Raw genomic sequence first — 15,955 nt, 5'->3', positions numbered from 1 at the left:
GGGTAGGGGTGGGGCAGGGGGGCGGGGTGATTTTTGGGCACTCAGTCTCTAAAAGGTTCGCCATCACTGCTATATAGGGTTGTCTTTATTGTGTGGATTAAAGGGCTTTCTCTTAGTCCTTTCCATTGATCGCTGGATTTATTTCAACTGATAACAAACAAGAGGGTAAAAGCTGGGCTGTTATCAGTGACCAAGAACTCAGAAACCTGCCTACACCTAGCATGTTTATTCTTAGCCATTTGCCTATGTACAGGTAGTCCTCAACTTACGACCACAATTGAACCCAAAATTTATGTTGCTAAGTGGGAAATTTGTTAAGTGAGTTTTGCTCCATTTTACGACTTTTCTCACCTCATTTGTGAAGTGAATCATGGCAGTTCTTAAATTAACAACAACACCACATTTGTTAAGTGAATCTGGTTTCCCAACATTGACTTTGCTTGTCAGACGGTCACAAAAGGGGATCCTATGACTCCAGGACACTGCAGCCATCATAAATGTGAGTTGGATGTCAAGCATCTGAATGTAAATCACGAGACCATGGGGATGCTGCAACGGTCATAAGTGTGAAAAACGGTCATAAGTCACTTTTTTCAGTGCCATTGTAACTTCGAACGGTCACTAAACGAACTGTTGTAAGTCAAGGACTACCTCTAGAGGAGAGTCCTTGTTCTCCCTATTAGTTTGTACCAGTTTCTGTTTGTACAGTTCTCCCTATTAGTTTGTACCAGTTTCTGTTACTTTTTTGTTCACTATATCTATTTTGAGACCTTGTTATTAAATTGAAGGAAATGTTGAATTTTTTTCAGCAGAACAAGTTGCTTGATCTTGAGATACATTTGAGATACACAAGATTGCCACTGCCTATGTATTCCTTTGCAGATATGAATATTTTATTATGGAAGAATTTCCACAGGGTTCCTAAGAGCAGATTGTTCCAGCAAAGAATGTTGTGTCTGTATAACGATACTCATGGTTTTGAAGAAGATGAAATAAAGAAAAAGCTTCAGCACTTTATGGGTGGCTCTGTCGACCTTTCTAAAAAAGATGATGGAATTGGAGTCCTTACACTGAACAATCCGAGGTTTATGAATGCATTTACAGGTAATAACAAAGTCTGATATCAGGCAAATTTAAATGTGAAAAGTGATACCTATCAGTTATGGAAAAAAAATTAATTACCAAGTTGTGTGGTGGCATTCTGACTTGAACAAGGACAAAGTCTTCTCTCTTTCTCTCTCTCTTTCTCTCTCTCTCTCTCTCTCTCTTTCTCTCTCTCTCTCTCTCTCTCTATCTCTATCTCTATCTCACACACACATACACACACACACACACTCACACACACTTTCTTGAGTTTGCAAGTGCATTTGTTTTTCATAGTCAAATCTCAGCAGTGTTACTTGCTGCTGCCAGTATGTTGTCTGATGCGTGGATGTAGCCAACAATTGCTGTTATAAATATACCCTAAAGATGCTGTTTGACTGTTTTTTCTCTTAACGGCAGGAACAATGATGATAGAACTACAGGAAAGAATTATTGAACTAGAAGATTGGAAGGATGGGAAAGGACTTATTATCCGTGGTGCAGGAAATACTTTTTGCTCTGGATCTGACCTGAATGCAGTGAGAGCACTTTCCAGCTCTCAGGCAAGTGATGGCAGAAATTAATTTAAATTTCCACACCTTAAAATTTGGGCACATTTTTCCTTTAAAGAAAGTTGGCCCTGAATCATAGTTACGCAAAAAGTAATCATAACAACATAACAGAGGAATTGCTCTAATTTTGTATTTGGTGCTTAAGTTCGCAGTTGGCATTCCAGAAACAAATGGCAATTTGTGTTTGAGTTATTGCCTATTTTCTTCAGTGTATTTAATTTGGATGGAAATGGGTAGATAGTAGTAGATAGATAGACACAGGTAATTTTGGTGGCTGTTTTTGAGATTGCATGGAATAGCTTTTCAAACAAGAACACCTATCAGTCCTCCCCAGTACATTCCAATTTATGTCTTTGATGGATATGCATTATTTTTCTCCCATTGTTTGTAGTAACAGGATAAAAGAAAGATAGAAACATCAGTCAGGAGGTGACAACAAATATGAACTCTGGGATAGGCTACTAGGGTTTTTAATATTTTGGAACTCCGTGGGAAAACATGGTTACCCTGTTAGAGTGTAATCACGTGACTTTTATTTCAGCTCCATTGAATGGAACCTGATTTCTGAGTTTTGTAAAGATTTTTTAATTCTAAAATTAAGTATGTTTTAACTAACTAACATTAACTAAGTATGCCTGGAAATAAGTTCTACCTTTGATATATATTTTTTTCATTTTTGCAAATACCATAAATCTGGGAGAAATTGTCCTTGAACTCGGCAGGTATTTTAACAATTTTCTTTTCAAGGACCTCTTTCTTTCTGCAACTATATTCAGCCACAGTCTTTTGTTTATATAATTGCAGGAGCAATGAGGGACTTGGATGTAGACAGCTGAAAGTTACTATGGGTGTTGAATGCTCCACCCAGTGCTATAATGTGACAATTAGCAACAGATTGCAAGCTATGTGGAAAAGTGCTGTTTTTCCTGAAGCCAGTAATGTTGGATTGAGCAAGAAAGAAATCTGTTCTGTTTATTTGTTCAGGGAGGCTTTGCGCCTTGGCCTCAAGTCTGTTCTGATCCCTGCTGCTATAGGCTCGGTTTGCAAAATATGAGAGTTAATATAAATATGCTCTCTTAAGTCATTAAATCGTGCAGTTACCATCATCCGGGTTTCACTGAAACATGTTCTCTCTCTCTCTCTCTCTCTCTCCCTCCCTCCCTCCCTCCCTCCCTCTCCCTCTCCCTCCCTCTCCCCCTCTCTCCCTCCCTCTCTCTCCCTCCCTCCCTCCCTCCTTCCCTCCCTCTCTCTCCCTCCCTCCTTCCCTCCCTCTCTCTTTCTCTCTCTGCAAGTCCTTGACTTACGAACATAACTGGGACTTGAATTTCCATCGCTAACCAATGCAGTTGTAAAGTGAAACATACTTCACCTAGCAATCCCAATAGTAAGTCCAGATATACAGATGGTTAAGTGGGAAGAAGAGGGAATGCCAAATTAGGGGTATGAAGGATGGGAGGTGCGCAGGAGTATGGGGAAGGGTTTGGGAGGTCCAAAACAAGGCAGTGGCAGGAGTTGAAGTGATCCTGCTTTCCTAAGTGAGTGCCAGGCACCCTAATTTTGATTATGCAACCGTGGGTGCTGCAGCACTTGTAACTTTGGGGGCCAGTCACAAGCCCTTTTTTCAAATGGTTGCAAACTAAATGGTCATAAGTTGAGGAGTTACCTGTAGAAACATTAATTTCCTTTTTGCTAATTATCCCAGCACCCGTGTGAGCTTTCCAAAGGGTGCAGGAGCAAGGAAAAGGAAAACATAATTGCAGCCATGTGATTTCCCACTTATCAATTGCTTTGCTTTACGACAGAGCTCCCAATCCCAACTGTGATTGCTAAACAACCAGTTGTAGACTGCTTGGCCATTACGCTCAGAATAGTTTGCCCATTTCAGAGGTAAGGGCAGAATATAACTTACTCAGTTTGGATAGACCATAGTTTAGAAGTAAACTGGAAGCATAGGAGAACGAAATCATATTGCATAGAATTCATTGGCATAGCGCTCACCCGTATCATACACTGACAGCTGACCAACTGGCCCATTTGACTACTTTGCTGGCCAATAAAGCAATAAAGTTAAAGGAAATGACTGACGAGTGTTGTTTTGAGGAGTTAATGAGGGAGTTTACCGGTTTCTGCAGCTTGGAATTTGGCTTATTGCAAAGGCGCTATGTTGCAGCCTCTCACTGCGCTAGAATGTACTGCATTCTAACCACTGTGGCGCAGTGGTTAGAATGCAGTACTGCAGGCTATTTCTGCTGATTGCTGTCTGCCAGCAGTTTGGCAGTTCGATTCTCACTGGCTCAAGGTTGACTCAGCCTTCCATCCTTCTGAGATTGGTAAAATGAGGACCCAGATTGTCGGGGGCAATATGCTGACTCTATAAAACAGCTTAGAGAGGGCTGTGAAGCACTGTGAAGCAGTATATAAGTCTAGGTGCTATTGCTTACTGCTTTCTCAGCTTCGTGCCTTCCTGTTCAGTTGGGCTATAGTCCACATTCTGACTGCACAGAACTTTAGGGCACCAGGTGAAGGATGATTGCTGGATAGGGTGTGTATAATGTGACTGTTCTGAATTTAGGATAAAGATTTCTATTCTAAGCTGCCTAGAGTTCAGGCTTCATGGGAGTAGAGATAAATCTATTATCAAATATTATAGTGAAGAGTAAAACCCCTTGCATACCAAAAATAGAATGCCAGACTAGGTAGACCTTAGCTCTGATCAAGTCTCTACGTGTGCAGGGTTTCTTTAAAAAAAGAGAGGACAGCGCTACAGTATATGTGAAAATGTTCTGAAATTCTTTGAAAACTGTATTTTCTATATTTAGACTACATAATGTATAGATTAGTATCTTGATTTCACTGCAAATTATCAAACATTAGTTTGTAAATGTTAAGAAATCCTGATAATAATACTGTATTGCAGAATGACAAAATAACAAACAAATCAGGTAGGAAAGTCAAAAGAAGGATTAATATTATGAAATAAAATTCAAAGAAAAACAACAGTTTTTAGCAACTTAACAAACCTTCACGATATTGTGCCACTTTCTGTACATACTTCTAAAATTGTGCAAAAATATAGAATCTCTGGTAACCGTTGGGGCTAATTTTTATCAAATTGTTTGCAATAGGAATAGGAGAAGAAAAGTACTCTCCCTCCATACCTCTCTTTCAACAAGAACCCAGGCTCCTTGAAAAGTTATTCTGTAAAGGATGAATAAATGGAGCAGATTGTTTGGGAAATGTATTCTTTGCATGTTTGAGAACCAAGATACTTAAACACTAAAGATACAAAGCAGCTTCTTCCATTTTTATTGTTAGAATATTTCTTGATACTTTGTTTCTCTGTTTTCTAGGATGGGATGAATATGTGTATGTTCATGCAAAACGTCTTAACCAGACTCATGAGGTAGTACATTTTATTTTGTGTATTTTTCCCCTCAAAATATACGTGTCAAGGTTCCGACTAACTAAACACTTCGAAGAACTTTCAGGCATTGTTTATCCTAAAAAGTCCTTAATCGTGAAACAAAGTGTCGGCACAGCATGGTGGATGCCAAGATCTGAATTCCCCTCCCGTTAGCACAGTGGTTCTCAACCTTTCTAATCCCGCGACCCCAACCGGTCGTAAGTCGAGGACTAAACCGGTCGTAAGTCGAGGACTAAACCGGTCGTAAGTCGAGGACTAGACCGGTTGTAAGTCGAGGACTACCCAACCGGTCGTAAGTCGAGGACTTTCCCTGCCCGGGAGCGCCGCGCATGCGTGGTTCCGCCCCCTGCGCCGGCCGAGGCATATCTGGCAATCGGCAGAGACGGAGCAGGCCGACCACCAGCTGGCCCAGCCCAAGGGAGGTAAGGCACCCACCGGAAAAGGGGAAAAAAATGGCGGACAAAAAAAATGGCAAACAAAAAAAATGGCGGACAGCCTTGCTTGGCGACCCCCATGAAATGGTCGATCGACCCCAAATGGGGTCCTGACCCACAGGTTGAGAACCACTGCGTTAGCACATAGTATCTGGCACAATTCCCTCCTCCAATTAGCAGTCATAATCATGTTCTCCAGTCAGTTTGAAGGGCAAAATTCCTTTCCATTCTGTAACAGCCATTTCTTATCTTATTAAAAACAACTGGGGGAAATACTCTTCCTCCTTCCCTCAGTATCTTCTAATTCTAAGAGCAGAGCAAAGTAAAGAAAAAGGCTGCCTCTTTATATTGTCAAAGCAAAAACATCCAATGTTTGCAGCATTGACAATATGAAGGTATATATGAAACTTCAGCATTATCTAATAATGGTAGATCCAGAAATATTTGGAAACAGAATACAATTAATTCTTATTAAAAATATCTTGATTTTTTTAGAATTTGTTGATTTAGGGTCTTTTTTTTAAATTTCTACTTGGGAATATGCCCTTTGTAGACATCAAATTCCAGAAACTAAGGAAGTGTTGAGGTCTTGTAAAATATACATACCCAACTCCTACAAATCCATCTTTCCTGTCATAGAAGTCAATCATCTTGAAAATTTGGCAAGTCTCCTTTTTGCAACCTACGTAAATCCATGAATGGAACACATGCCGGGAATAAAACATGTGTTTAATCCTCCATCTGTTATCTCCAGGCTCCCACATAAGTAGATTCTACTCTTCAGCATGTTTTTTACTATCTGTTGTGGTGATCAGGGATCCATATTTCTCTTGAATTATATATCATATTTCTGACTTCAGTTTTATGAAGGCTGTTGGTGAAACATTTGATCTGGTTACTTGGAGATGTGGAAAATATTGTCGGTCTTTGACATTTAATCCCATTCCCATCATTTAGTACATTCCTTTAACAAGCTGTAGATTTATCACTTCCATGGACTTGATAAAAAGCATTGAGTAATTCCTGTTCAAGATCACACAAGAATTATGAGACAGTACACAATGGACCAATGAAGTACATTGAGACAGTACACAGTAAAGAGAATTAGAAGAAAATGCTTAGTAAATTAATGTTGTGCTGTGCTGAAGGGCTGGGCCAAGACATACAATCATATATAAAGGACAAGATGGCCCTCAATCTTCCAAGGACAAAAGCCATCTGAATTGGCAGTTGAAAGTTATTTTAACACTGTCTTAGGCTGATCCAGCTTCTTTCTGTGAAGTGTGTATTCTTAATTTTTTTCTGTGTGGCTAGGTTTTAATAAGCACATCTAAAAAATCCCCCTAAAATTGAATTTTGTATCTGTTGCTAAAAGTCACATTTTTTGTCCATTTGCATTCCAGTGATTTAAAAATGGAAGGAAAAAGTGTATTAATTTTGGGATATATTCACAAATAATTTGGGGAAATTCTCTCCTCATATTTATTTATTTGTGCCACAGTATCTGTATTCTGTTCCAATTAATAGAGACTCGGGGAGAGAGATCCTTAGAAACTAACCCACATTAAAACAAAACAATAATAAAGAATAGCTTTATTATAACAGCATATTTTTAGAGTTTTGGGATAACTGTGGTGAAGAGTGACTATTGGGTTACTACAGGCTTACACTTTGCTGAGGATCCCAGCCCATGAGTTCTAAAGCAGACTTACTCTAGGTGTTTTGGTTGGATGGATGAAGTGTTCCCTGGTGTATTTCCAACTTTCCTTGGATTAATTAGTGCTTACAGCAAGATTATGAGCATGTTTAGAAAAATTATGCATTATTGCAGCATATATTCAGAATGTATTTGATGAAATGGACCTTGAATAGATTTTTAATCTAAAAAAATATAAACAGGTTTCTCAAAGGAAATATTACTGAAATGTGAATGCAAATATTGAGAATTGTATAGTAAGGATATTATTTCTTGGGATCATTTATCCTATATGTCTTTGTCTTCCCACATTGAATAAAATTAGTATATCTAATTGTTCTTACAGAACCATGGAGAAGAGTTTTTTTTTCTTTAACAAACACATTTTCAGCAATTTCTTAAGTTTTATTCAAAATCTTCTTTTTCACAATCTAATTTTGTTGATTTTGATTGTACAACCCCCTTCCGATGCTGTTTTCTGAATCATGTTTAGGGCAAGTGTTTTACTACAAAACAGTGAGAAGCAATATTAAAATTAATGCAGATGGATTGGTTCCATCCTTAACATTATCTGAAAAAGATTTCAGACTTTTGGTGCTAATTGTGGATTTCTAGTGGGGGTGGGTTTTAACCTCATTGAAATATCTTCACAGATCATGTGCAGTTGCTAGTCTTCAACTTGAATTGCTTGATAATGTATTCGAGATGAATAGGTCAATATATGCTTAAGTAATGTTGGGTGTTTTCAGATTTGTAATATTTGAATTGTTTCTATTTGATTTCTCCCTTTATGTAGGTTACCTCTAATCACAGCTGCATTAGTTCAAGGGAAAGCTCTAGGTGGGGGAGCAGAATTAACTACAGCATGTGATTTCAGGTAAGCTTCAAAGCATTGCATTCTGGGGCCCCATTCAGATGCTATTTCCTCCTCAAATTGTCCTAAAAGGAAATGTGGTAGCAAATCCAGTGTTATCTTAACTCTTACTTCTTTCCTGTCCTAAATACCCTATTCTGCTCTGATATATTTTAGTATTTTTCTTTAGTTCTATTATTATATCATCTGTCTGTCTGTCTGTCTGTCTGTCTATCTATCTATCTATCTATCTATCTATCTATCTATCTATCTATCTATCTATCTATCTATCTATCTATCTATCTATCTATCTATCTATCTATCTATCTATCTATCTCTATCATCTGTTTCAAGCAGTGGTGGGATTAAAATATGTGAACAACTGGTTCTCTGTGTGGATGCTGCTTCCAGAAGTCCATTCTGGGCCTGGGCAACACAAAATTAGCTACCGGTTCTGCCGAAGTGGTGCAAACTGGCTGAATCCCACCACTGGTTTCAAGGTATATTTTAATGTGTGCACTTTACTTGTTAACTGTTTGATTATTTAATGTTATATTGTAAAACACTAACCTAAGAGAACTCTAACAAGAGGTGTATTACCCCATTTAGTTATCATATAATTTAGAACTCATATTCCATTTAGTTATAATTGTTTTAAAAATGTTAAGCAATATCCTCCACTATTTTTATTTGACTGTGATTCATTCATTGTGGTTATAGGCCTGAGAATTAGATCTTTGTTGTTTAAAAGCAATACACTTAAACTGCAGTAACCTAACATTCTCTATTACACAAGCTTCCCTTCATATTTCCTAAGTATATCAGCTGAAATTTCCCTTCCATGTCATTCTGTTTCTTTGGTCTAGGTCACTAAAACTGTCTGTTAATAGTAAAATAGAAAGTCTCTTTCAAGTCCTTATTTTAATGCTGAATGTCTATGGAGATTCTCAGTCATCCAGGTCATGGTTGTCCCAAAGGTGCTTTTTCAAAAGGAATATAAATCCTTCCATTCCCCACCATTCAGTCAGAATTGAAAGGGCTTCTTGGATGAGAAGCAAAATGTCTTCAAGAGAAAAAACAAAGACAGTCCAGTTACCTTTTGAAAAAGCACCTTCGGGACATGTTACATGCACCTTTCTAGGTTGTTACATGCCAATAACCCATATCCCAGGTGCCCTTATTGGTGTCCCTCTACATAGCCCATACTGTGTCTCAGGTGCCCCAAACTCTCTCCCTTGCAGGTGGGTTAAGCTTATCATAAATACCTGCCTGAGATATTCCAATGAGATTCTGTCCTCTGGAGGACATTGATCAAATATACCTGGCCTATCCAAATCAATCTGCAGCCTATAAAGCTTTGGAGGGTGATGAAAATTTCCCTTTTTATATATTTAGAGCATAGATTTTTCAACCAGATCAGAATATCAGATAATTACAGCAGTAAGTATACATTTATTTATGGAATACAATATTCAGAACAAGCAGTCATATGTTAAATATAATAAGAGTTATATCTGTGTTTCTTGTAAGGTTGTAAAGTTCACTTGGAGAATGTTTTGTGAGGAATACAAATACCTTCCGTTACCACATGTTCTGCATTAAGTCAGTTGCATCAATGTCTGCAAGACATAGGGTTAGTTTTGGGTACCTTTTTTCTTTGGTCATTGTTCAGAATTCTCCCATTCCACCCATCTTTTCTCTGTGCTTTTAGCAAGTACAAGTGATTGGAATTTGAAACATAAGACCCATATGTAATTCTTTGTACTTCAGTCTATGTAATTAGGTAGCTCACATAATATAAATCTGGCAAAAAGCCCTAATCAGAATATGTGGCTCTGAACAAGGTCAGATATGAACAACTCAATGCAGAAATTTCCTTAGCTTTCTTCCCCCCTCAAAAAAACCCCCACCCTACCCCCTTTGCTTTAGACCCACAAATTTAATATCAGTCACGAAACACGGTATAATTTATAGGATTTTATGGAATCTTGTTTTACAACATTTTAATTCTTCTCCTAGCTAAAGATCTGGCTTTACAGTAATTTTGATCTTTTTAAAATTCATCTCAGCGCAACTAGCAATAAACTGGGGTAAAAGCGGTATCATTTAGCTAGCCCCTTCCTGAGCTTGTAAAAATGTACAAGAAGCTGACTGAGTTGGGCAGAATGCCTGTCTTTTCAGCATACTGTTCCACATTGGCCTTCCAGGTGTGTTAGGAAGATTTAGCCCAAATAGGAAGTCAATATCCTGTTGTTTATGCTCCCCAGCAACTGGCATTCAGAGACCAAGGGTCTATGATAATGGAAATAATATATAGCCATTGTGATTTGTAACCATTAAGCAACAGAAATGTATACAGTAATTCTGTGCCAGTGTTAACACACTATAATTCTTTCATACAGCCGTAGAGCTTTAGAATTGAATAAGGCCTTCAGTTTAGGCCTTTATTCAGTGGAGGAAATCAGAAGTTAGAACACTCTAAATGATGATTGAGCTGCTTTTACTGTTAGGAAAACAAAAAACAAAACACTATTCCTCTAAGTAATTCATTCCATTGCCAAATTACATCTATATGTATGCTTTAAGATAGTCTCCTTTGAGTCAAGCTTAATTACTGATAGCTTCATAAACACATCCATATACTGTGGGATAATAATATAGAAGTTCAGGCAAGCTAGATGGGTTTTTTCCCCACCCAAAGCCTACAATATGACCCAAGTTTGAAGGTTTGGGGTGCAGTAGTAAGATATGCCAGTTTGGGTCTTAGTTGCTGGAAATACAATTTAAACAGGATGTACGGGTGCATGTCTCTCTGCACCCATCACAATTCATGCTTCTTCTATTTCTATAGTGCAGATAATTGCACCTCTCTCAGTTTAAAACGATATCCTCGATGTGTACTTGAACAAGGGTAGAGATTTGTGTAAACTTTTGGCACATTCTCCTAATTACCATTCCCAAACCTTAAATTTAAATAATCCCCTAAAGCTGTGTGCCTTTCTTGCTGTCTTTCTCCTGAGTTCTTTTTTTTAATTATGTCTTAATCTTCCCACAACTGGAAAAAGACCAGGTGGATTTTATGTGCATTTATATATGGTGTGTGTGTGTATGTATGTGTATGTGTATACCTATATATCTATACATAGATATAGACAGACAGACAGTCAGACAGACACTGTATATATAAACACACACATACTTGGCAAGAATGGTAGGAAAGGAAGATTTGAACAGAGGTATATTCACATGCTCATCTGTAGGCACAACTCTGTGTATCCATGCCAACCGTAGAAGTGATGCTCAGCATACCAGGGGTTTCTTGTCCTCTTCTGGCCCAGCTGTTCGTTTATAGGAGGCTGAGAAAGGGGTGCAGGAGACTGATTTGCCCTGATTTAATATAAATGCCATTTGCCTTGCAACAGTCTGTAAATGCAAAACATAGTTCTATATGTACACTGCCCAGAGTCACTTTTTGAGATTGGTAACTATAGAAGTAGCTATAAATAGAAGATAGATAGATAGATAAGATAGATAGATAGATAGATAGATAGATAGATAGATAGATAGATAGATAGATAGAAAGATAGATAGATAGATAGATAGATAGATAGATAGATAGATAGATAGATAGATAGATAGATAGATAGATAGATAGATAGATAGATAGATAGATAGATAGATAGATAGATAGATAGATAGATAGATAGATATGGATGGATGGATGGATGGATGGATGGATGAACGGATGGACGATAGTATTTTCACTGATGGCTCTCCTTTTTAAAGGCCAGATAAAATCCATCATTAGAGGCCTTTAAAATGTAGAGAGATTACCTTATTCAGACCATTGTTACTTGATCTAGTACTTAGCATACATTTCTTCCTACAATCTGTTTTTGTCACCTGGGTCCCATATATTCATATTTTGTCTACTATTTTTAAAATAAGTCATTATTATAAAATCTGTTGAGCTCCCCCATATAAAAGGAAATAAAGGGTCTGAACAAACCAAACAGGAAATCTGTGGCCAGGCCTTTGAATGGTAAATGTGACAGGATGCAGGTGTTAATCCTGCCTGACTCTTTTGTCAAATCATACCACAATTGTCTATTTTCAGGCTTGTCTTCTTCCCTGATGATTTTGATATTGGTCCCATGCTTTTATACTTGCCTCTCATGTGAAGCCTCCTCCTGTCCCTTAATTTTGTGTCCTCACTTTTTTCTGACCCATATGCCCTTTTCACCATAAAACTGCATCACTCCACAATCCCAAGCACCACACAAGCAAATGTTGGAGAAGATATGAACTGTGGAGAAACGTAGCTATTGTCAGAAGTAGATATTTACACTGGCAGGCCTATTCTGGTCTTTGGTTCTATTCCAACACTCTGTAGCAGTGTCATTAGCTTCCTAGGAACGGTGCTAATTTTCTTCTGCAGAGTGATATTAGCTTCAGGATTGTATGGTACATTGTATTTTTCCCTCCCCTTTTTTAAAAAAGCACAATAAAGACTGACAGTATAATTCCACAAAGGTGTGATAAATAGCAGAGTCTTGACTACAGTTGCAGTTAACCATTCCCTACTACTTTTCCAAGGTGTAGATTAATTCCCCATCCATTATTACTCTTAGCAAATTTTGCCTACCCTTCCTACTTACAAATATTGCAAGCTATCCAGTTTCCTCTCTGAAGTATTGCTTATTTGTTTCAGTTAAATGCTTTGTATGGTCTACCTTTTTCTCTACTAACTACATGAAATATTAGCCTTCTTTTCAGTGTTCATCACTATCTGGGTCAAGTTTAAAATTAATTCAAGGCCAGGACGTTACATTTGCTGTTGTGATATTACAATCCCTTTGTGTGTGTATGTCTGTGTTATGCATCTCACATACTATATTATGTTGTACTTTGGTTTTATGAATTTCCTCCCATCTATGCTGGATTTCAGATGCTATATTTAGAGAGATTTTGAGATCCTAGTGCCCCTATATTTTTCTGGATACATTTTTCAATACTATTCACTTTCATAAGTTTTATCAGATTTCATTACAATCAACTGAACTGTTTCTTTTGAACCACCCGCCTCATACAGTAAATGCATTTTCTAATTGTAGCTTTTATTATCAGAACATGGCTTTTAGCTTGCTGTTGAACCCAGTGAGGTGCCCTTGCTTTATTACAGTCAACGATGAATTGGATTGATATTTTAGCGTGCCAGCTGCTCAGTTTGAGGGTTTATGTCTTCATTTCATTTGGACATGAAGTTTTTGACGAAAGAGATAGATATCAATCTGTTTATTGAAAGTTTGTACTATTTTCCTAATGTGTGATATGATTTCCTCTTTAACAACTCAGTGAATAAATAATAGATTTCTGTTTAATGTTGAGCTTGGTTAGGTGAGATGAAGAGCAGAAGGAGTGGAGTTGATATTTCTATTTGTCCTCCTGTGGCTGTGTCTTTAGCTGAGAGATCAAGGTGATGAAAAGAGCCACCGAAGTTCTCTCTCTCTTAGATACGGAAAGGCAGGGAGACAGGAATCATCCTCACAGTTGGATTAACTCAAGATTTATATTTAAAGTCTCCAGTCTGTTTTATTTAGGGAAGACGTGCACAGTGTAAGTGTAGTTACGCAGGGCAAGGTACAGAGATAGCCTTCCTTCAGCACAACTGGAAGATCACAGGCTAGAAAGGCCATATGCCAGGAATGCTTTAATCCTGATTCCTGAACTAAGCATGGACTGAACTTGATGATCTAAATGGCTCCTCCCAATTCTGTGATGACATGTATACAAACACATATACCAAACTTTGCATGGTTAAAAAGCATAGCCTGCCTCTTTGGCTGCGCATGAGTTTTGGTGAAAAGCAAATATTAGAAGAAGCTTTTGTGGAGTAACTGGATAAATGTGGACTAGATACTACTACAGTCTAGTGGATTTGAAACTCTTTAAACAACCACATCCAAAGAGGATTCATAAATGGATCTGCACATACCTGAAAGAAAGGACTCTTTTGAGTTTTCCAGAGCTTTGTGTTCAGCCCAATGTCATTCAACGTATTTAAAAATGATCTACCTGATACAATAAAAGGGGTGCTTATCAGATCTACAGATAACATTGGGGGAGGCAAAACTAATGCGTTAAGAGGCCAGCAGCACAATTCAAAATCATTTTGACAAATTTTAACACTGAGCCAAATTGACCAGGTAGGATGATGTTCAGCTATGATGTTTATGGTCCCTTTAATTTTAAATGAATAGATATAGGTTTGGGAAAATCTGGCTTAGTGAGAATGTGTGTGAAAGCAGGAACTAAAAGTGCTAGCGGACCAGCAGCAGAATGTGAGAAAGAAGTTTATTTTGGGGTTTTATCAGAAGCATTGCATCCAGTTCATTGGAGGTAATAGCTCCCTTGAACTACATTTATTTATTTATATGTCGCCTGATTCCTGACAGCTCTAGGCATTTACAATTGAAAAAGTTTTTAAAAAAACCTTTTGGATATGTATTGTGTATGCTTTCTTCTGTTATTTCCAGCATATTTTTTAATTTTCACTTGAAAAAGAGACAATTGATAATATTGTAATTTTCCCCAATACCTAATTACCACCTTTGTAACAGTGCGATATGTGTTTGTCCACTGCAACTATCAATTTTAAATGTTTGCAAACGTAAAAGTAAAGCAGGAGGAAAATAGTCGAGCAAGATATGCTATGATGGACATGAACTTTAAGATCTTTATAAATTTGTGAACCAGAATGTCAACATTTAGATCTAAATAATAATGTTTAGAAAATTCTGGATTAGGGGATATTTTAAAAACGATCTCTTTGTTTTGTATTACTTATGGTACAACTGCAGCAAATCTATTTTCTGATGCTTGATTAATGTGTCTAGTATTAAAAGATGTTGTCAGCAACTTTTATCTAGAACTGTGCTTTGCATTGAAATGAAGCTAAAATGGCATCATTGCAACACTTTAAACAGAATTTTTTTTTTATTGACAGGTTAATGACTCCAGAAAGTGAAATTAGATTTGTCCACAAGCAGATGGGCTTAGTGCCAGGCTGGGGAGGAGCTGCCAGGCTTACCCAAATCCTTGGCAGCAGTCCTGCCCTCAAGTTGTTGAGTGGTGCTGTGAAACTGGATCCAGAGAAAGCTCTTCATATTGGCTTGGTAGATTCCATCTTGTCCTCATCTGATGACCACGATTCTCTGAGAGAAATGCACACATGGCTTAAGCCATATACCACAGGCCCTGCTGAGGTCATTCAGGCTGTGAAGAAAGTTGTTTCAGCAGGAAGAGAGCTACAATTAGAAGCTGCCTTGAGGAGAGAAAAAGAGATATTTGGAACAGTCTGGGGTGGTCCTGCTAATTTGCAGGCATTGGCTCAGAGAACAAAACATAAATGAGACCATTTTCATCTCACTTTCTTCAACTAAAACAGCTGCTGCCAAAGAGGACTTGTGGGAAACCTTCCAAACATTATGAATTCAGTAGATTATAAGCCTTATTAAGCCAGTTGTCCTGGAATGCCACTGGCGTTGCACTGGCAATTAACTAGAGATGCCACCCCAGGCTTTTTAAACAATACTCTCCTCTTCTGGTCTTGCTTTTTTTTCCTACAAAGATTTCCACCCTGATGGTACCTCCTGATACGAACCCACTTGGAAGTCAGTGTGCATAAAGTGGCATGCTTATAGTGTAAGAATCATAAGATTTGAGAAAATAATTTTCCTCAGAATTTTTGAACGCTGGCATTATGTGAGGTTTGTATATATAGATTTTGTGTTGAGAAGCTGCCTTTTTTTTTTTTAGACAGGTTTGGTGGACATTGGTATCCTCTAATCTAAAGTCCTGGAGATGATCACAAATAATTTTTGATTCCTACAT

At 37.8% G+C, this 15,955-nt stretch overlaps 1 protein-coding gene across 1 annotated transcript; it reads left to right on the top strand.

Moving 5' to 3' along the window:
- The first annotated feature begins 866 nt into the window (after window positions 1–866).
- Window positions 867–15,649, top strand: ECHDC1 (ethylmalonyl-CoA decarboxylase 1). Its single transcript, XM_015816234.2, has 5 exons — window positions 867–1,104; window positions 1,504–1,646; window positions 5,006–5,058; window positions 8,006–8,086; window positions 15,069–15,649. The coding sequence occupies exons 1-5, from the start codon at window positions 867–869 to the stop codon at window positions 15,472–15,474; spliced, it is 921 nt and encodes a 306-aa protein (XP_015671720.2). The 3' UTR covers window positions 15,475–15,649.
- The last annotated feature ends 306 nt before the right edge of the window (window positions 15,650–15,955 follow it).

This window comes from Protobothrops mucrosquamatus, unplaced genomic scaffold, assembly GCF_001527695.2.
Source record: "Protobothrops mucrosquamatus isolate PMUCROS unplaced genomic scaffold, P.Mucros_1.0 scaffold416, whole genome shotgun sequence".
NCBI classification, from domain to species: domain Eukaryota; kingdom Metazoa; phylum Chordata; class Lepidosauria; order Squamata; family Viperidae; genus Protobothrops; species Protobothrops mucrosquamatus.
Note: the sequence above shows the minus strand (reverse complement) of the source record. Positions and strands in the feature narration are given on the sequence as shown.

Coding starts and splice junctions, on each gene's coding strand:
- ECHDC1 (XM_015816234.2), top strand. CDS start 867: ATGTATTCCTTTGCAGATATGAATATTTTATTATGGAAGAATTTCCAC. Junction 1,105..1,503: donor GTTTATGAATGCATTTACAG/GTAATAACAAAG, acceptor TCTTAACGGCAG/GAACAATGATGATAGAACTA. Junction 5,059..8,005: donor GTCTTAACCAGACTCATGAG/GTAGTACATTTT, acceptor CCCTTTATGTAG/GTTACCTCTAATCACAGCTG.